This window comes from Mustela putorius, unplaced genomic scaffold, assembly GCF_011764305.1.
Source record: "Mustela putorius furo isolate JIRA1106 unplaced genomic scaffold, ASM1176430v1.1 tig00000174_pilon_pilon_pilon, whole genome shotgun sequence".
Lineage (NCBI taxonomy): Eukaryota > Metazoa > Chordata > Mammalia > Carnivora > Mustelidae > Mustela > Mustela putorius.
Genome location: NW_025421304.1, coordinates 27957817 through 27979276, shown reverse-complemented (window position 1 = coordinate 27979276; position 21460 = coordinate 27957817). Strand labels below are relative to the sequence as shown.

General features: G+C 39.8%; 1 protein-coding gene across 1 annotated transcript in view; it reads right to left on the bottom strand.

Moving 5' to 3' along the window:
• Nucleotides 1–522: 522 nt before the first annotated feature.
• SNTB2 (syntrophin beta 2) overlaps nt 523–21460 on the bottom strand; it is a 116359-nt gene continuing 95421 nt past the window's right edge. Inside the window, exons 6-7 of the mRNA XM_013052275.2 lie at nt 10831–11015; nt 523–8029 (exon numbers count right to left, since the gene is read on the bottom strand). Of these exons, the coding sequence (XP_012907729.2) occupies nt 7937–8029; nt 10831–11015 (278 nt within the window). The 3' untranslated portion in view covers nt 523–7936. The remainder of the gene's footprint in view (nt 8030–10830; nt 11016–21460) is intronic.

Sequence of the window (21460 nt, the reverse complement as noted above, 5' to 3'; positions counted from 1 at the left end):
GAGAGATCCAATGATTAAGCTCCCGTCAGTCAGTGAAAGTCAGTGGTGGAACTAGAACCCAAGCTAGGTTTTTGAGTTTGGAGTTGCTCTACGTCTGCTTAAAGATGACACCAGCAGAATGAGGAGACATGACAACAGAATGCTACCTGTGGTACTGGATAGGCTCCTGTGCCGGAAGGAAAAAGGAGACTTTGCTGGGACGACTGGCACCACTCGAATGGGGTCTGTGGCTTGGGTGCTAGTGTCGGGCCACGCTGATTTGGTGGTGGGGGTAGGGCTGCACGGGTTAGGGCGACAATGACAGTGCAGGAGAGTGTCGCTGTGTTTGGGAGGGACACCCTGAGGATGTAAGGGTGCCGGAGCAACATGTCAGAGAAAGACAAGAGGGGATGACAGCACAAATGTAAAATGTTAACAACTGGGAAGTCTGGATGAAGAGGAGGGATGTAGGAGATCTTTGTACTGCTCTTGAAATCTTCCGGCAGGTTTGAAACCATTTTAATGTAAAAATAAAAGAAAAAATACAAGTCTAAAAGCATTTTTTTTATTTACAGTATAAAGGTTACAAACGTATATATGTATTTATATATATAATACCCTTAAGTTACAAATTTTCATTGTAATGTACAATGCTGTATGTTGATGTCCAACTCAAGGGAAAGTATTGTCTATGCATTTATATTTATAGAGTACACATAAAGCTTTTTTTAATTCTTAAGAACACAAATACTGCCCTGTTTTATGCCCTAAGTTTTGATTTGGTAGTCTGGCGATACCAGAGGATTTGAGAACTGAATCTTAAACAACACTTAAAAAGAAGTCTTGTTTAAATATAGGGTTCTAAAAAGAAGGAAAAAACCAGAATATCATATACTTTTAATTTCTTGTAGAAGTATTATTCTAGTTTTCTAATAATACTTAATGAAAATGAAAGTTGTATGGAATAAAATACATACAAGGGGGGCATAATCAGAATTTGCACAGATTAGCCAAAATGGCCTTCATAGTTAGTGGTTTGCCATATTATCTTCTATAAGATCTTGGGTCTGGTACCAAAAAAGGAACAAATTCTTTGGGCACCAAGGTCTTATGCTGAACACATCCAACAGATTGTAAACGTAATACTGGAGTCTTATGCTGGAGAAAAAAAATACAAAACTAAAACCAGTTCTTGTAATCAGGGTAGACTTGCTACAGGTATGAAGAATATCACTGAGACTGATGATTGTGCCAAATCCAAAACTTAACTGAAGTCATTTCCTCTCCCCCAAGTTTTAGTAATTCACAAAACAGGGGTGAAAAATACATGTGATACCCTCTAGAACAGGAGATAGAAGGAAAGCACTTCTGCCAACGTAGGAGGAACAGACACTTCCACGACAATACCTATGTGCTGATTCCAATACCACAGAATCATTAGCACCTGATTGTCAAAGGGTAGGTTTAAATTAAAGGCCAACACACTGAAGGCAAGACCTACTTTGTGTGCACTAATCCGGGATGTGGAAAACAAAAGGGAAGGAGCCTATGTGACCATGTGCCCTGTGCCATTCCAATCACAGAGGACTGAAGTACTTTCTGGGTATAATGAAGGACACTGCCTTAAAAGCTGACCCCAGTAATAAATGGAAGGCAAGGTGGGTGGGAGGGAACTGTCACTCTATGAAAATTATGAAAAATTTCAACTAGCCTCTCTTGTTTCCTTTAGGCGTCTTTTTTATTGAGTTTGGATGTCAGAGTGTTCTAGAGTAAGTGGAACTTTGCTAAGTTTAAAATATTTTCTTTTTGACACACCATTAGACAAATGTTCCTTTTACCATGTGTAAGAACTTTTAGCAAATGAGACGTTCAACGGGTATAAGTGTGGAAATGCATGTGTCAGCACAATTTAGAAATGGGGGTAGATGAAATATACATTCAGCTTTGCTATTTATAGTTAAAAGAAGCATTTCTTTAAAAAGACTTGCTGTTGATCCACTTCGGGCAACAGAGCTTAAGTTTTGTTGTTGTTGTAATTTATTCCTAGGGATATTCTATACTGTTCTTCTCAAACTAAAGTCTAGTTTTTTTAAAAAAGATTTTTAAGTAATCTCTACACCTAACATGGGGCTCAAACTTACAATCCCAAGATTGAGTTGCACATTCCACCAACTGAACCAGTCAGGCGCCCTGCTAAAGTCTAATTTTGCATTAAAAAAATTAAACTTAATAAAAAGACTGACCTACTTAAGTGTGCTTGGAGTTCTTTCATGTTGTCCTGGACCAGAGACGGAGCACGATTTCAAACCTTTTCCAGTCAGCCAGAGGAGCAGAACTGCAGAGGTACTTTTTGGTAAAAGTATGAAGTGGTTAATTACTTGACCACTGATTGATAGATGGCATGGTGTAACTGAGAAATAATGGATTATGTGCTACTTGAGGGTAGGAACTTTCTTTTGGACACTTCAGAGTACCTACTAAGTGCTTATTAGATGAAACAATACTTGAATTAATATGTCATTAATTAGCCTTGCAGTTTCAGAAATTCCTCCAGGCCCCCAAAGAACCTTTTGGCTTCATAAGAGATTTCCATCACTTCGGAAGAGGTGACAGAGCATTCAGGTTCCAAAGGTATAATATGTGACTGGGATAAAGGGGGACTCTAAAACAAAGCATCTGGGTCAATAGCATAGTTAAGTAACAGCAGAACTGAGGAAGGTACTAGGAATCTACCAGGGTAGCTAATCTTACAGTATAATAAAGTACCATTTCTCTATTATAGCTTTTTCGGTTCAACCAATCTATTTTGGAGCAACTCAAAAATTACAGTTCAGATGGCAGATTTTTGTTGAATATAGTCAAATGTTCATTAGCGAGCAAGGACTCATCGGTAAATGGCATTACTTATGAATCACACCAAACGTAAATTCACTTTTAAAACTTAAGTCTGCAGTTACCTGGGTGGCTCAGTCATTAAGCGTCTGCCTTCGGCTCAGGTCATGATCCCAGGATCCTAGGATTGAGCCCCACATTGGGCTCCCTGCTCTGTAGGAAGCCTGCTTCTCCCTTTCCCACTTCCCCCTGCTTCTGTTCCCTCTCTTGCTGTCTCTGACAAATTAAAAAAAAAAATCTTTAAAACTTAAGTCTGCTTTGGTTCAGTCACCTGAAGTGGGAAGAATAGAGGTGGCAAAAGATTAATCTCAAGTTTATCAGTTTTGAAACAAAAGAAGAAATCTTGTTAAAATATTTTGTTGAGCTAATATATAAAAACCACTCTTCCAGTGGGGAGTTTAGCTATTGTTAAAAAAAAAAAAGACAACAGATATACAGGTGTGCTCTCTGAACCTATTTTTGGTACCTTATTTTAACTTGTATCACTGATCTGCCAGATCTACTTTTTTTTTTTTTTTTTTTTTTTAGAGAAATGGTTTCAAATGTGCCATTAAGCAGTCTCTTTCTAGCATAAATTTCACTTATCATTACATGATAGGAGTAGCTCTATTGCTCAAAAACACATAATCTTGATATACAACATAATTATTTTATAATTGTCTGTCATCACACATTTATTGTCTAGATACCCAGCGCAGGGAAGGAGAAAACTTTAAAAAAGGAGGGAGAGTAGAGACTGCTGCTGTTGGTTTTTAAAGACAGTATGTAGAAAGTAAAAAGAATTCTAGATTACCATGCAATCTTGAAAGAGAGAGCACAGTAGCAAATGGCAAATTCCTCTGCTTTCATCTTCAGGAGGGGAAAAAAAAAAGCCACAATAACAATTTAAATTTAACTAAGATTTCCAAACTTAAGACAGGATATAATATAATACCACCTGGTACATTACAGACCTGATAGAGATACACATACAAAAAGAGTGAATATGGTTATGGTCAAATTCAACTTAAACTTGAAGTTTAAGCTGAATTCCAAATTTAAAGAAGTCTCTTTTCCTTACATAGATAGTTGATCTGACCAGAGCAATTTGCTTTGAGACTGAAGAGGTCAGTCATTTTACTTCTTCATTAGCAATTGAAAAAATATGACCTTTGGCTTTCTAACCAGCCATTCATTCATGGCATCTACGGTGGATGGCAGCAACGTGGAAATGTATGCTGGATATTTGGATAGTTTCAATATTACATACAATCAATAGCTTATAACAAGTGAAAATAATAAGAACAAAGTTCAGCATAAGTGTCCAAGATAAGATACAAAAAAGCAGAGAAAGTGCTTAAGTCTACAGGTCTTCCCTGAAAGCTTCAAAAATGTTTAACTTTTAAGTAGGTAGGGTTTTAATAGAATTTGCATAGCAGCTTACAATAGAATTTGCATTAAAAATATGGAGATTCTTCCATGTTTTTGACAACATACAAATATATCCACATGCACATAAATTAAACAAGAAGACCTGGAGGTTCTCACAAAATTAAAAAAAAAAATCCATCATAACTTTTTCTCAAAAGTGGTCACACTTTTGTCCATCAAAATCATTTACAGTGAAAACTTTTTTCCGAGAGAAAAATGATCTTGTCCAGATTCCACACAGCTTAATTTTTTTTTTTAAAGAATAAATTTTGGTCTATTAGCTAAGTGCATTTAATCAGCTGAAAAAAGCTTTGTTACCATTCTGCTTAGGATGATAAATTAGGAAAACAAATAATCAGTGGCAACTTTTATCATTTGTTGGTTAGATTTTTCCACTTCTAAAAATGTAAGAAATAAATAATTCAATCTCTCCTGCCATCCAATAATGTTCCATAACAAAGTTTGTGAGCATACAGCTGATAAAAACAGGCACAATCAGACTTCACCGAGCCTAAAAAGTGCTAAAACATGGTTTTAAAATAGGTGAATGATATGTAAAGTAATTTTTGATTGTTTGTACATGTCCCAATATTTAATCTGAAACTGTCTACTAGGTAGGTGAGTTTACAGTTATAACTATCTAATAAATACTGTATAAACATACATTAAAGTATTTCTTCATATAAAATATTAGATACTTATTTCCAGGTAAGGTTTGATAACTTCAGGAAAGGGCTTACCTTTTTCAGAAAAAGAGTAACTGAGCCTTTCTTTCTTTCTTTTTTTCTTTGGAGAGGAAAAGGGAAATTTTAGGAAATGAGGAGGAAGAATTTTCACACGCTAATTGGCTACTTGTAGACATCTGTGTGGAATATGGAGAAGATGTCAAAGCCCCAGGTCTGGGGGAACTGAGGGCACGGAAGCGGGTCCACTGGGATGACACTACTCTGCAGGTTCATTCCCATTCTACACAAGCCCGCAACATTCTCAGCAACTTCCCTAATTCAAAATGAAAAAGAAATGACAAGTTAAGCTGTTCTAGAAAGGGTGTGAAATACCCCAAATGCCCATTTTTAGTTATCGTTTGAAAATAATTTGCCATATTTTGGCATCTTAATACAAAATACGTATTTATCAAGGCTGTCCTATTCATAAAAAGCACTTCATTTGTGGTTTGAAAACTCCATAAACACACTTAATTGAAGGACAAGCTGGTCACCCATGATTGGAAAGCTGTTGATGTTACACAGGCAGCTTAAGGGCTCTTGCTCTCAGGGGTGCTAGTGGTCAAAGGAAATCTCCCACACATTTTCATTTCACATTAAGACTCAAAATATTTAAAAAACCTTATGGACCTTGGTGTTAAATATGATGGTTCAAGCTTGAACAAAATGAGTCAGAATGGCTCACACACTTTACCTTCTCCTGCTCACATGTTCATTACACCCTTTTTAGAGAACTTTTTCATATAACTGATGAGTACAGGGGCTTGTAAGTTTCCCCTGAAAATATTCTCAGTGGCTTATTAGCCTTTCACACTAACCAAGAAAACCTCAACCAAATGGCTTTGCTGCAAAGTCTGTGACTGCACTGTGCAACTTTTCAGGTTAATAATGCTCTCACTGCGAAGAATGTCTAAGCTCCCTTATCTGAGGGTATTATGTGTTGAAATTCTGCTTCCAGAAATCATAGCTGGACCTTCAAGATACTGCTTTTCTTCCCTTGCAAATTTACTAAAGATGGAACTAAACATAGGTCTATGAATCCTTAAAACATAAAAAAATTCTTGAAAGGCATATTCTAGTCTAGATTCCAATTTCCAGTTTTAAGTGGATCAAATCATTTATTTTTGGAACGGTAGCCGGGGGAAGAACTGTAATCTCTCCCCAGCCTCTGCATGTGGTTAATCTCATTGTACAAGGGGAAGAAAGATTGACTTATGGGCAGAAGAAACACAATGGAGTTACAATGTCTAACTCAAACTCTCTGCTCATGAGTCTGCTCTTCCAAATGTCCCACCTAGGTCAGTCCACACTCACACCAAATAGCTCATGTTTTGCATTTATGGTTGTGGGGTTTTTCCTCCCCTGTTTGGAGTGTTACCCTCCTATACTCCCTGAAGTGCTCACCTCCTCTTATGACACTCCTAATAGATATAGTAAGTGAGAAGTATCCCTAGACTTTTCCTCCGAGAATACCGAGAACATCTGAGTCAATATCACCTTTTCTTTTAGATCTGGGGACTGTAGTAATCTTGTCATTATATATAGCTATTATATTAAATGTTTTCAGATATATACCTCCTTCATAATTAGGAAAAACAAGCTGAGTGTGATTCTTTAATACCACAATCTTACTGCTACTAAATAATGATGACGTCTGGCAATGCTTAGGAAAACCCAGGTAGCTGTTCTGTGGCCTCATCACCCTGCCCACCAGAGAATGCATTATTAAGTCAACAGTGAGTCTTGAATTAGCAGCTGCCTGTCCATGCCACTCTGCTGCCACAAAGGGAGAGGGCCAGGGCCAGGAACCAGCATGGGCTCACAAAGGCCAATGCAATTTCACATGATGTTTGTGCTAAAGAGATGGCTTTATAGAGCCTACTCTTTAAAGAAGTGGGCTCTCCAAGATTTATCTTCCTCAGTGAGATCTACCCACTAGAAAAGATACTCCTAAGGAAACCCATCTCAAAGATTATTCCTCAAAACCAAGATGGATGATCTCCCTGGAATGGCAGTGATAATCCAGTTATTCAAACAGTGACTAATGAAGCTCCACTAATCCTAACCAAAGGCACATTTGGTAAGCAATAAAAAAATGGCTTAGGCTAAAATGAGGATTTTCTTTTAAAAGAAATCTTATCGCCTGGCTCCTACCAAAGATAAGTCAGAAAAACCTAAAACAAGCAAACCTCTTCTTTCAAATCAGTGGTTTCCTACTTGGTCACCATTAGAAAGGGAGTGGAAGGCAAGGCAAATCAAATTTCACAAGTTCTAAGTCCTAAAGTTAGCACTTCTGAGTGGCAAAGCTTGTGATGCGGTGGGAAAGTGGTAACCAGAGTGGGATGCAGGAGAGCCAGGACAGATGGGAGAATGCTTTGGTGTGCAATTCAGGGACTTCCTGGGGTGGAAGGATGAAGTGACAGTAAGCTCCAATAGCACGTAGGACCTATCCGGAATGGCCCAAAGCACAAGCGGCTGTCAACTAGCACCTGGGAAAAGATGGTTGAACTAAGCAAGATGTCGAGGCTTGAAATAAATCCTACAAGAAGAAGAAAATGAAAACAACTCTTGGATATTTGATTACGTCCAAACAAACAAACAAAATAAAACTAAACAAAAACCCACAATGAGCCATCCTTTTTCAGAGGGGAAATAAATCTAGTGACTTAGAAACCACATTAGGAAACGAGGCAATAAATCAACAGCTTCAGTTTGGAGCTTATTAGAATCCTAGAATTTCTGGCCAAGGTAGCTTGTGAAAGGCAGGCTCTTCTTTAAACACAGTTACTGTTCAGCAGTGATCTGCAGGTCCTTGTCAAGGCACTGTGCTGGAGGAGAGAGCAAAGAGCTTTCTTTTTGTGCTTTTTTTTTTTTTTTGAGGTGGAAATACTTCTTGTGACATTCAAGACTCTTTTCTGATTTTCTGCTGCTCATACGAGCAGTCCCATGCGAGTGACTTTGGCTGACAAGAACGTGTGCAACACAAATACGATCGGCTTCGGACAAGAGTGCAGGTCCACGGTCTGTGGAGAAAGCACACGAATGATCACTACCACACACAGAAGCTTTCATAAACAGACACAAAACGAACAAATTTGGATGTATTGTTCTACTTTTTAGAAAGAATTTGGATTAAGAAAGTGTAGGGGCTCCTGGGTGGCTCGGTTGGTTGAGCGTCTGCCTTAGGCTTAGGTGATGATCCTTGAGCCCCGCATCAGGTTCCCTGCTCAGTGCGGGGCGGAGGGGGGGTCTGCTTCTCCTTCTCCCCCTCCCCTACCCATGCTCTCTGTCTCTCTCAAATAAATAAATAAAATCTTAAAAAAAAAAAAAAAAAGGTGCCAGACTTATGGAAACATCTCTCAGGAACTTAAAGCCACAAATGAAAAGTATACTCTGAAGTAAGGTCACTCCAGGTAGTAATGAAACACTAGTGTGAACTTCCACATCACAGTTAGGAGACAAGTGGTGGGGAACTGGAATCCACCATGCCTGGCAGGAAGAACCAAATGGAAGAAGATGGAAAACAAAGAAAAATATGCTATATGGAGATCATTAATTAGGATTATATTCCCAGGGGAATCAGAGTGAATGCAGCTGAATGTGACTATGGATAGGTATGATTTTTGATATCCCTCACAGGTTTGTGGTAGGAATGCAACTCTTGAGGCTAGTTAGGAGGGCTAGTCATAGATTCCTAAGCTTAGGCCTCTATCTGGACAGTTGACACCAGGTGAACAAGGAGACCTGCATCGGGCTGTGAGTCAAGCCAGTCCTCAGCACTGATGCAGAACCAGGAATAGGGCATAGTTAACTATGCCTTTTAAAGAAAAATACAACTTTATTCAAAATATAAATTACAGAGCATGAATTTCATCATTAAACTTTGTATACATTAAATATAAGGCAGGGAGTAAAACTATATAGCCAGGAATAATCTAATACCTAGCCTGCTAAATGACAACTGCTATGAATAACTAGTTAATTTAACATAAGTTAATTTAATAGAAGCATTTAACTCTATTTAATGTTTGAGGCTTAAAAAAAAATATATATATATATATATATATATATATACATATTTTTATCTCCCAGCAAGATCAAATATACCAGAAATACAGATACAATGCTGAAATCCAAATGATTTTAAAGTGCTTATTGGTTTCTTGAGGCCCTTAAAACAGCCCTGACCTAATCAAAGACCCTTGGATGGGAAGTCAGTGATTTGATGTTTCAGACTATACTTCCCTCTGGCCTTCTGAGGGATGTTTCCCACTTCTTCTTCTTCTTCTTCTTTTTTAAATTTAAATTAAATTAATTAAATACAGTGTATTATTAGTTTCAGAGGTAGACTCATCAGTCTTATATAATATCCAGTGCTCATCACATCACGTGCTCCCCTCAATATCCATCACCCCATCCCTCCCAGCCCCCTCCTCTCCAGCACCCTCAGTTTGTTTTCCATGATTAAGAGTCTCTTATTATTTTTTTTTAAGATTTCATTTATTTACTTGACAGAGAGATTGAGATCACAAGCAGGCAGAGAGGCAAGCAGAGGGAGAGGGGGAAGCAGGTTCCCTACTGAGCAGAGAGCCCAATCAGGACTCGAACCCAGGACCCCGAGATCATGACCCCAGGGGAAGGCAGAGGCCCAACCCATGAGCCGCCCAGGCGCCCCAAGAGTTTCTTATGGTTTGTCTCCCCCTCTGACTTCGTTTTATCTTATTTTTCCCTCCTTCCCCCATGATCCTCCTCTTTGTTTCTTCATATATAATTCTCTTCCTCTGATTGACTTATTTCGCTGGGCATAATACCCTCTAGTTTCATCCACGTCCTTGCAAATGGCTGCTTCGAGCTTTTGAAAAGCCCTGGTCCATGGTCCAATCATAGTCTCCTAAAGGTTCATCATTTAAAATAAGATTTCTAGACATGATTTCTTATTTGGAAGTTATTTTCTCTACGATCTCTTTCAGTAATAAAATGTCAAGATTCTGTTTTGCAAATTTCCATCTATGGTAAGTGTCAACAGACATAATATTTCATGTATAAGACTTGAACTTGGGGCACCTGGGTGGCTCAGTGGATTAAAGCCTCTGCCTTTGGCTCAGGTCATGATCCCAGGGTCCTGGGATGGAGCCCTGCATCGCGCTCCCTGTTCCTCCTCTCCTTCTCTCAGCCTGCCTCTCCCCCTACTTGAGATCTCTATCAAATAAATAAATAAAATCTTTTTTAAAATGATAAGACAGAAAAGGCATTATTTTACTCCTTTATCATAATTTGTGATTTCTGAAGTAAACTTTACACACTTCTATGGTTCCCTAAGGGAAATCATAAATTCCTGCTGATCTTTCCTTTAAAAGACAAGGAGCTCTTAAAAAAAAAATGATGGTTGTGTGGAGATACCTCTGTATCTTTTTTCTCATCAGCAGAATTTCTGTAGCAACCAAGTCATTCTATTACTTTTAACTCATCTCAACCAACTACTAATAATAGCAATGGATAGAATTTATTTATTAAAGTTTACCATCTTTTGTATTTTATAGCTCATATTTGATAAAAGCCTATTTCTTAAAAGGGCTATCCATTTTTCCCTTCTACCATTCAAACAAAACTTTTTAAAAAGGAATGATTTCCTGAAGTGGGGGAAAGAAACACACACACACACACAGGCCCCAAACCCAAACCCAATACATCCTGAAAACTAAAGAACAATTTCCTGACTCCAAATGGATGATATGTCCACACTTTTCTATACAAAAGGTAAAACACAATGAGAAAGAAAGAAAATACCTATTGGAGTAAACATGGTTTTCAGAAACACTCTTACCAGTTCTCCTTCAGGACCACCAAAATCCAGATACAGATTTCTAATGCCATCATCAGCAGACATTTTCAGCCTCTCAAAGGGGTAGCGGTACAATATGCTGCTGGAACCTCCATTCTCCTTGGAGATAGTGAACCCATTTTCATAGTGGACAGTGAATCTTACTTCTTGGCCATTTATCGTGCAGCCTATTGAAGACACGCAAAAACTATCATTAATAAAGTTAGCACTTCAGTTTTCAAATGGAAAAGGATTCTTCTGACTTCAACAAAGGAAAAAGAATCCTTTCTTGAGAATGTGTGATATCTAACTTATTTGGAACGACCTCAAGTAAGTTTTGTTCTGGTTGCTTGGGTCAATATCTAGACTGAGATGAGAAAGAGATGACCATAACTCTCCATGACATCTGATCTGATTCAGTTTGACTCAGTGAGTATCAATTAAACACTTGTGCTGGCAGTAGGCGGTGCATGGTACTAGAGAAGTGAGAGGCATGGTGCCCGCTCTCGAGAAATTTCTAAATGAATAGGCATAAACGTGAAATTCCTAATCGTGCTGGGTAGAATGTACAGAACACAACTAAACACTAGACTGAACGAGTCCAAAGTCAAGGAATAGTTTTCCTGGAGAAGGTACTTCAGAGAGGCCCTAAAAAATAGGTCAAACTGGATGGGCAGTGAATAGAGCAAGGTTTCAAATGGGCAAGAAGAAAGAACATCCAAAGGAGAGAAGGCAGAAATGCCTTTTAGGGGCAGTCGCAGGGTTTGGTTGGTATTTGGGAAGAGGATAAAGATAATGTTTATTATCAAAGGTAAGAGTCATAGTTAGCAAAAGTCATACTGTCAGTCCGATCAAAGATAAAATTCAAAGGATTGATCTGAATCGATAGGAAAAAAACCCCTTTGATCATTAAGACTGACACATGCCTTTTCTCAAGACTGGTGAAGTTTCCATTTCACTAACATCCGAGCACAGTTTTGCTGTTAGTACAGGGGCTGCAAGTGCAAGGCCCTCTGAGACCTGGGAATTCGCACAACCCCTTGAGAGATGTACTTCACATCACCTAAAGGATCAGAGTCTTGCTATGTTTGGTCACAAAAAGTACTTTCTAAACAAGCAAGTCCTCCTATCCAGACCCATCAGTGTATTTTTTCACTGCCCTTGCACTGAATTAGTTAAAATAGCTCTGTGTTTAAGTAATAAGAAAAAAGAACAATAGACAAATATTGGCAGTGTCCCTTCTCAGCACTACTCAAAGAAGAGAACTTCGGCCCAAAGACTGAATTTTCATTATCCTCAGACAAAAACCCTGGGTGGGGGGGGAACATGGATAAAACTACCTACCTGTAGAAAGAAATACAATGCAATAATCTCAGAATAAATGGCTAAGGGTTTGGAGGAAGAACAGATAGATCCTAATCAGGGCAACTAGGATACAGTTTTCAAGGGAATTTTATTCTATTAACATCCCTGAAGCTATAGTGCAGTCAAGGGTAGTGAGATTTGTTTGAGGAGAAGAGGGGATCAGTTCTAGTCTAGAAAAGAGAAGCTCAAAGAACAAGGATTTGCTCGAGTTCTGGAAGCACTGGCTAGAGAAGGTGGGGGAGTATTTCTGCCAGCAGGTGTGTTATTACTGGGGCAAGATCAGGTGATGCAGCTAGCAAAGGCAAGCCATTAACCCCCTAAGAGCCTGCCATAAACCAAGTTGCCCAAAGATCTTGTTTAGGATTATTTCCTCCTAGGAGGGAAGAAAAGCAACGCAAATGTAGTAGCTGTGTGTGTTACTTAAGAAAAAACAAGGGCCCCTAGGTGGCTCCATTGGTTAAGCATCTGCCTTCAGCTCAGGTCATGATCTCAGGGTTCCTGGATCAGGTCCCATGTCGGGCTCCCTGCTCAGTGGGGAGTCTGCTTCTCCCTCCCGCTCTACCTCTCCCTCAACTTGTGCTCTCGCTCTCTCTCTAGAAGAAAAGAAAAGAATCAAACAGAATACTGTTTCTGATTATCTCAACTTTGAAGGGAAAAAATAAAGGTGACACTGAATATGTCTGGGTTTAGATGTGAGTTTGTTTTCACTTAAAACTGCTAATTAATACCAGATAATTCTGAACGTATGAATTGACCATAGCAATGTTGTATCTATAAGTCCTAGTTCAATGGTTTCTCCCCAAATGGTAAGTATATATAGTTAAAGCAATGGTGACTAAGTACCTGGTACCTCTCATGCTCAGAGGGTGTCAGGAGTAGTGCACTGAAGAGCAAAAAGTCTCTGACTGGGGCGCCTGGGTGGCTCAGTGGGTTAAGCCGCTGCCTTTGGCTCAGGTCATGATCTCAGAGTCCTGGGATCGAGACCCATCGGGCGCTCTGCTCAGCAGGGGGCCTGCTTCCTCCTCTCTCTATGCCTGCCTCTCTGCCTGCTTGTGATCTCTGTCAAATAAATAAATAAAATCTTAAAAAAAAAAAAGTCTTTGACTGTGACTTAACGCGCGCGCGCACGTGTGTGTGTGTGTGTGTGTGTGTGTGTGTGTACGGCAGCCAGCTGTGATAAGTGGCCCAATTCTGATGGGATAGGATCTGGGACTTATTAGTGAAGCTCTGGGTTACTCCAGGTGGCTTATTATAACCATCCTGATGTCCTGATTCAACTAAAATCCTTTTGTGGACTATAAATCCACTATGTACCTCAATTTATAGGTAAGTCAGTAAAAAATGCAATGTGCTGATTTTGCTTAACAGGGCCATTATCAGAAATATAAAAAGACATCAACAGCATTCAAGGACAATCACAGAACATCAAATACTGAAGTTTAAAAGACAGAAAAAAAAAACTACAGTTTTTGCAGTAATCAAGGGAGGAAGATAAACATTCAGCACCCAGCAGTGGGGGCTTTGTGTTCCTTTTGGAGGGTACGATGTGGGTTGATAGTGTTCAGAGATCAAGTTAGGGGAAGGAACTTCATGGGCCTGGACCCAGAATAATCAGCAAACATACATGAAGTTCAGCGGAGTTGTGAATTATATATTAGTTTGTTTGTTCATTAAATCATTTATTCTTATTTTTTTAATTCTCTGCTCTCACAGGGCAGCAGGGATGACAGTTGGGTCCTTACAAACAATCTACATTGTAGAAATCACTGTTTTGTTTTGTTTGTAAGATTTATTTATTTTAGAGACAGAGAGAGAGAGAGAGCAGGGTGAGGGGCAGAGGGAGAGGGAGACAAACAATCCCGAGCAGACTCCCCGCGCTGAGTGTGAAGCCCAACATGGGGCTCAGTCTCAAGAGCCCAAGATCATGACCTGGGCTGAAATCAAGAAGCAAATGCTCAACCGACTGAGCCACCCAGGCGCCCCACGAAACCATTGTTTTGAACACTTTTTATGTGCCAGACACATAAGTTACATGTTATATTATGTGTTAGGTCGTGGGAGATACAGAGTTAAACAAAAGATGCTTCCTATTCAGACAAGTGAGAGAGAAAGAAAAGGAAATACGGATACAGAAAAATGAACTACATCCTATACTAGGGAATTGGACAAGACACTATATTGGAGGATAGAGGAGAGGGGAATAGTCTAATTCTGGGTAATCTTTTTTTAAAGAAGATTTTACTTATTTATTTGACAAGCAGAGATCACAAGTAGGCGAAAAGGCAGGCAGGGGAGGGGGAAGCAGGCTCCCCATGGAGCCCGATGCGGGGCTCAATCCCAGGACCCCGAGATCATGATCTGAACTGAAGGCAGAGGCTTAACCCACTGAGCCACCCAGGTGGCCCAATTCTGGGTAACCTTAAAAGGCTTAATTAGAGGTGCTAATTCTCTGGGGTTTAAGTAACAATAACAAACATAACAATGGCCACTTTGCTGAGTGTATACTATACAGCAGAATTAGTAAATCATGACATTTCAACTTGTCTAAAAATCTAATAAACTTTCAGCATCTTTGGGAAAATTTTATTACCAAGTAATATGTAAAACAGACACCCTCATCTCTTCTCTAAGTTCATTTCATCTGTGAGACTTAATTCATAACCAACCCACCACCTGGAATAGGGGTCAAGGACAAGGTGGTGACCAGGGATGGGGTGAGAGGCAGCGGGTGGGGGAAGACTGAGAACGCTTATGTGCGCGCCAACCACCTAAAACCCAGAAATCTCCAGTTTACCACATGTACTCTCATCCAAGCTCAATTATTCTGAACGAAGTTCTCTGAGGAGAATCTCCCTGTATCATTAATAGTCTGCATTAGAATATTCTCTGACTTCATGTTTAAGGTTCAATTATTACACTCAAGTATTTTTTTTTCTATTTTTTTTTTTTTTCCTTTTGAGAGAGACTGAGAATCTTAAGCAGACTCTAGCATGGAACCCATCATGGGGCTCGAGTTCACAACCCTGAGATCATGACCTTAGCTGAAATCATAGGGAGTCAGACACTCAGGGTACCTGGGGCTCAGTCAATTAAGTGTCTGCCTATGGCTCAGGGTCCTGGGATCGAGCCCTGTGTTGGGCTCCCTGCTCAGAAAGAAGTCTTCTTCTCCCTTTCCCTCTGCCCCTCCTCCCAACTCATGCACACTCTCTCTTTCTCTCTCAAATAAATAAAATCTTTAAAAAAAAAAGTCAGATTAGCAACCGATGGAGGACCCAGGAGCCCCTCAACATTTCTCTTTAAACTGGATCTCCTGCATTAATATTTTTAGATGTTCAAATCTCTCATTATCAGAAGAAATGCCATTACTCAATCCTCAGCTTCCCTTTTTCTCTCTATCTCTTTATTTAAAGATTTTATTTATTTATTTGACACAGAGAGAGAAACAGCGAGAGAGGGAACAAGCAGAGGGAGTTGGGGAGGGAGAAGCACGCTTCCTGCTGAGCAGGGGGCCCACGATACAGGGTTCGATCCCAGGACCCTGGGACCATGACATGAGCCGAAGGCAGATGCTTAACGACTGAGCCACCCAGGCACCCCCTCTCTCTTTTTAAAAAGATTTTATTTTTAAGTACTCTCTACATGCAACATGCAGCTTGAACTTACAACCCCAAGATCAGGAGTTAATCTCTACCAACTGAGCTCTACTGACTGAAGCAGCCAGGAGCCCCGCTTTCTTTTCTTAAAAGGAGTGTCTTTAGTCAGTTTATCTGTGTTTCACTGTGTTTCACTTTCCATTCAATCCTCAGTCCTTTTCAGTCTGCCAAAGCCATCATACCACTGAGTATCTTTTCTGAAGGGCACCAATAATTATCTCCATGTTGCTGAATCCAACCAGCTTCCTTAGCTCTTGTCTTGATACTTGTAAGTACTCACTGTCAGCTGTCTACCCAGTTTCTATTTCTCCATTCTTCCTTTACAGCCAAACCCTATTTTTTTAAAAGATTTTTTTTATTTGTTTGACAGACCGAAATCACAAGTAGGCAGAGAGGCAGGCAGAGAGAGAAAGGAGGAAGCAGGCTCCCTGATGAGCAGAGAGCCCGATGTGGAGCTCAATCCCAGGACCCCAAGATCATGACCTGAGCTGAAGGCAGAAGCTTTGACCCACTGATCTACCCAGGCACCCCCCAAACCCTATTTTTATTCAAATTTCTACACTTTTTCCTCATGTGTTACAAAGAAGGGTCATCTCAATTTCAAGGGTAGATAGCGGCTGAGCCAATCCGAGCACAGCTTTCCTCTGGTAACTGTTGTTGGTCCAAAGTATACACATGAACCAAATTGGCTCAATCAGATTGGAAAGAAATACAATTGGGAAGGAAAGACCACCCCTCACCTTCTATCCTTTTTTTTTTTTTAAGCTTTTATTTATTGGGTGGCTGACTGGGTGGCTCAGTCATTAAGTGTCTGCCTTTGGCTCAGGTCGTGATCTCAGGGTCCTGGGTTCAGGTCCCGCATTGGGCTCCCTGCTTGGCGGGAAGCCTTCTTCTCCTTCTCCATTCCCTCTTCTTGTGTTCCCTCTCTCGCTGTGTTTTTCTCTGACAGATAAATAAAATCTTTTCTTTAAAATCTTTTAAAGAGGGACGCCTGGGTGGCTCAGTTGGTTGGACGACTGCCTTCGGCTCAGGTCATGATCCCGGAATCCCGGGATCGAGTCCCGCATCAGGCGCCCAGCTCCATGGGGAGTCTGCTTCTCCCTCTGACTTTCTCCTCACTCATGCTCTTTCTCACTGTCTCTCTCTCAAATAAATAAATTTAAAAAAAAAAAAATCTTTTAAAGAAAATCTTTTAAAGAAAAGATTTTATTTATCTGTCAGAGAGAGAGAGCACAAGCAAGGAGAGTGGCAGGCAGAGGGCGAAGCAGGCTCCCAGCTGAGCAGGGAGCCCAACTCAGGGCTCGATTCCAGGACCCCGAGGATCATGACCTGAGCGGAAGGCAGATGCTTAACCAACTGACCCACCAGGTATCCCCTCACCTTTTATTCTTACTCTTTCTTCTATGTAGATAATACATTTCTTTAATGTTTAATCTAGTTTTAGAGGGGATTTTCTGTTAATTTCAGCCTAAACCATCCTGATACATTTAGCCCTACTGGCTGCTCCTTTCCTTCTTCTACGGTTTGCATGAAGCTAATGGTCCCCACCAGCCTTAGTTTTCCTTTGTGTGCTCTGACTACTATCTCACAGTCTGCTAAGTTGGGGAGACACTGGCTTTTTCAAACTATGGGATACTGCTGAGTACAATGATACATGTTAAAGATAACTTCCAAGCAGCTTTCCAGTAGTAAAAAAATTTAATAAAGCCAAGAGGAAAAAAGGCTCATTAATAAATTTATTGTTATATCAAGATAATTGCTGGTAAATACATCCCATGGTTTCTACTTTGTGTCTTTTTATTTTATTTTTTAATTTTTCTTTATTTTGCATCTTTTTTAAATGAGAGACTACTGGAGATTAGCAGTGTATCCTGAAGGACAACTATCCTAACATCAAAGAAATGCTCTGCTGCAAATCTTGTTTCTGCTGTTCTGCGGCCAGTTACTCGGTATGAGGGGTCTGGAGGGCTGCAGTATTTCCTGTAAGACCTTTCCTTCAGTAGCTGCAGGACTGAGCCACCTTGGGCTCCCCTGGGTCTTCCAGAAAAATCCAGAAGGTAATGGGCTTTGTGGGTTCAACCTGGCCTGATTGCCCAGGACTCTCTTGGAGAAAGGCTGAAGCAATATCATCTGTTCCTGCACATAAAAAATGCAAGTCTAGGGGCGCCTGGGTGGCTCAGTGGGTTGAGCCGCTGCCTTCGGCTCGGGTCATGATCTAGGGGTCCTGGGATCCAGTCCCGCGTCGGGCTCTCTGCTCGGCAGGGAGCCTGCTTCTCTCTCTCTCTCTCTCTCTCTGCCTGCCTCTCCATCTGCTTGTGATTTCTCTCTGTCAAATAAATAAATAAAATTTAAAAAAAAATGCAAGTCTATCAAGTATAATCAATGGACTGATCATGCCCAGGCTTACAAAGAACATGACACTATGTTCCTTTCTTATAGCTATTTGGTCAAAGGCATGAAGTAGGTCTTATTTATTTTTATTTCTCACATTACAAAGCACAGCACTCTGTAAGTAAAAAAACACTCAATAAATGTTTGTTGATTTAATGAATTAAGAGAAAATGATACTGTATATATCCTCTAGGAGTTTAATCTGCGCATAAGAATGAGTCATTTAGAGGGGGGAAAGCAGGGGCTTAAGGCACTGGTTTTGGAGTCAGAAAAGACCCAATTCAAGCCCTCACAACATTAATGCCAGTTCTTTCATCTTAAAAATATAGGTTTATGGGGTGCCTGGGTGGTTAAGTGGGTTAAGCCTCTGCTTTCGGCTCCGGTCATGATCTCAGGGTCCTAGGATCGAGCCCCGCATCTGGCTCTCTGCTCAGCAGGGTGCCTGCTTCCACTTTTCTCTCTCTCTGCCTGCCTCTCTGCCTACTTGTGATCACTGTCTGTCAAACAAATAAATAAAATCTTTTAAAAAAAAATAAAGGCTTAGAAGTGTGTGTGTTAGGGTCAGAGGAAACATACATTCAATTTATGACTTATAACAACCCTGGTAAGTACTCATTATTCCTTCTGCTTCTGTCCTTCCAACTTCAAAGGCAGGGGCTATGCCTACTCTATTTTAGTATAGCCAGTACAAGTATAGAGTATACACTCAATCCATATTTGCCCAGTAGCTGAATAAAAATTCAAGAGAATTTTACAAAATCAAGAACACGGTTAAAAAGCAAACTCTTTCATTATATATGCTAACAATATAAACACTTCAAAATGCTCATTTTTCTTCTCCTTTTGGAGATTTTCTACATCTTCACTAAAGCAAATCCTCCTGTATCTACTACTACTTAGCCTTTATAACATCAAAACTATAGAAATGCAGAGTATCTCCATAAAGTTCTTTGATTTAAAAATTGTAAAGTTTGGGTAACTGGTATGATGAAATTAGCCTTTAGAAGAATATTTATTAAAGTTCAAACAAATATATACATATATGTATTTTCATACTTTGAATTCCTATAAAAAATGGAAAATGGTTTTAAATATATCAAAGAATTAACTGTATTTTCTGCTTAGTGATCTTGAGGTTCATATTTACTAAAAGGAAATAGTCCTGTGTTCTGGAAGGATCATATACCAATTCTACTGTAATCTAACAAAGGTTTAAAACTAAATGAACATTATACAGATGCCTGGGTGGCTCAGTGGGTTAATGTCTGTCATTGGCTCCGGTCATGATCGCAGGGTCCTGGGATTGAGTTCTGCACTGGGCTCCTTGCTCAGCAGGGAGCCTGCATTTGCCTCTCTCCCTCTCTCTCTCTCTGACAAGTAAATAAACAAAATCCTTTTTTAAAAAAGATTTTATTTATTTATTTGACAGAGAGAGATCACAAGTAGGCAGAGAGGCAGGCAGAGAGAGAGGAGGAAGCAGGCTCCCCGCTGAGCAGAGAGCCAATGTGGGGCTCGATTCCAGGTGCCTGGGATCATGACCTAAGCGGAAGGCAGAGGCTTTAACCCACTGAGCCACCCAGGTGCCCATAAATCTTTAAAGATAAATAAATAAAACTAAATGAACATTATGAAGTTCATGTGTTGCGCTCACTAGCAAAATCTTAAAGGTAGTTACCAAAATTTTTCTAAATGAGTATACTATACAAATAAGTAAATAAATGCATAAACCATAACCAATACACATAAGAGACAAAGAAATAGAGCTTAAATTTATGATTTCTTCTTGTCAATGTTCTGATGTTCTTTAGGCCACAGATACCTGAATAGGTAGTACAATGTGCCATAATTATAGTTTTAAATAAACCTTTCTGAATCTCCCAACAATAACACCAAGTGATAACATGCATCTGCAGGACATGCTTATATATGTACGTTTGTATACGCAAATGAGGATGTGCACATTAAGCACACACATAGTAAGACAAAGATCAGGTGTATGACACACAGACACACACAAATGCATTTTAAAGGAATTCTGGCTCTCATCAAAACAGTTTACTTTCAGTCACTGTAGTACATGTGGCACAGTTCTAAATTCAGAGTAAGTGATTAGTAAGTATATCAGTTGACCTGAATTGTGGAAATGAAAGTATTATCAAGGTAATATTAAAAGACAGCTGTAAGTGGGAATAAAAAGGTTCAAAATTACCAAAAATAAAGTATAAGGACCCAACCAATCCTCCCCTCAAGCCATCTGTATTTAAACAACCGTGAGCTAGGGACTGGACAGATTGTTGTTTCCAGCCAGAAGTTTAGCTGTCAGACAGCAGAGCAACAACAGGAAAGTGAAAAATGTTAAAAATCTAAAATGCATTCTTTGTTTTGGGAAACACATCTCTCTGGATTTTTTTTTTTTTTTTAAAGATTTCATCTATTTATTTGAGTGAGAGAGACAGCATGACCAAGGGGGATGGGCAAAGGGAGAAGTAGATTCTCTGCTGAGCAGGGAGCCTGATGCAGGGCTCAATCCCAGGACCTTGGTATCATGACTTGGGCTGAAGACAGACGCTTAACCATCTGAGCCATCCAGGTGCCCTTCTCTCTGGATTCTTAAAGACGATATGGTGATCTCAGATGCCAGTAAAGGGCCTAATGAATGTTCTTGGGCTCCCCAAAGGAACAGAGAGCACTATAGACCTTCACATTGAGGACACAACCCAGAAAGCATATTCTGTGCCCAAGACTAAAACCAGAGCGTGGTCACCAACCACTCTATAGTGAAAATGGGTGGGAAACACACAGATGAAAAAGTGTGGAAATGGTGGCTTTAGGTGAAATCCAAGGTGGGGTCTTACTAGTCACTGGTGTCACTACTTGAATCATCACTGTGGTTGTAAGGAAAATATCAACCAATTACTAATGGGTTGAAGAATTATGTCATTTTGACAACATTTAAAAAATTCTCCCTCTGCCAATGTTAGAAGATGACCCATGGAAATGTTACCTATGCAGTTCTAAAGCCATGGAGATCTCTCACTTTCCAAAAGCAATGGAAAGAAAGATAAATTACAAGACATTCTTCCCTTTAAACATTTTCTCTTTTTATAAAATTCTATAAAACTGTTTATAAAATAAAATACATAGAAAACAGGAGCAAAATTAAGTAAACTGTATTGGAACCAAGATAATCAAATTAGTGTTACCTGGATGGTTCCGTCGATTAA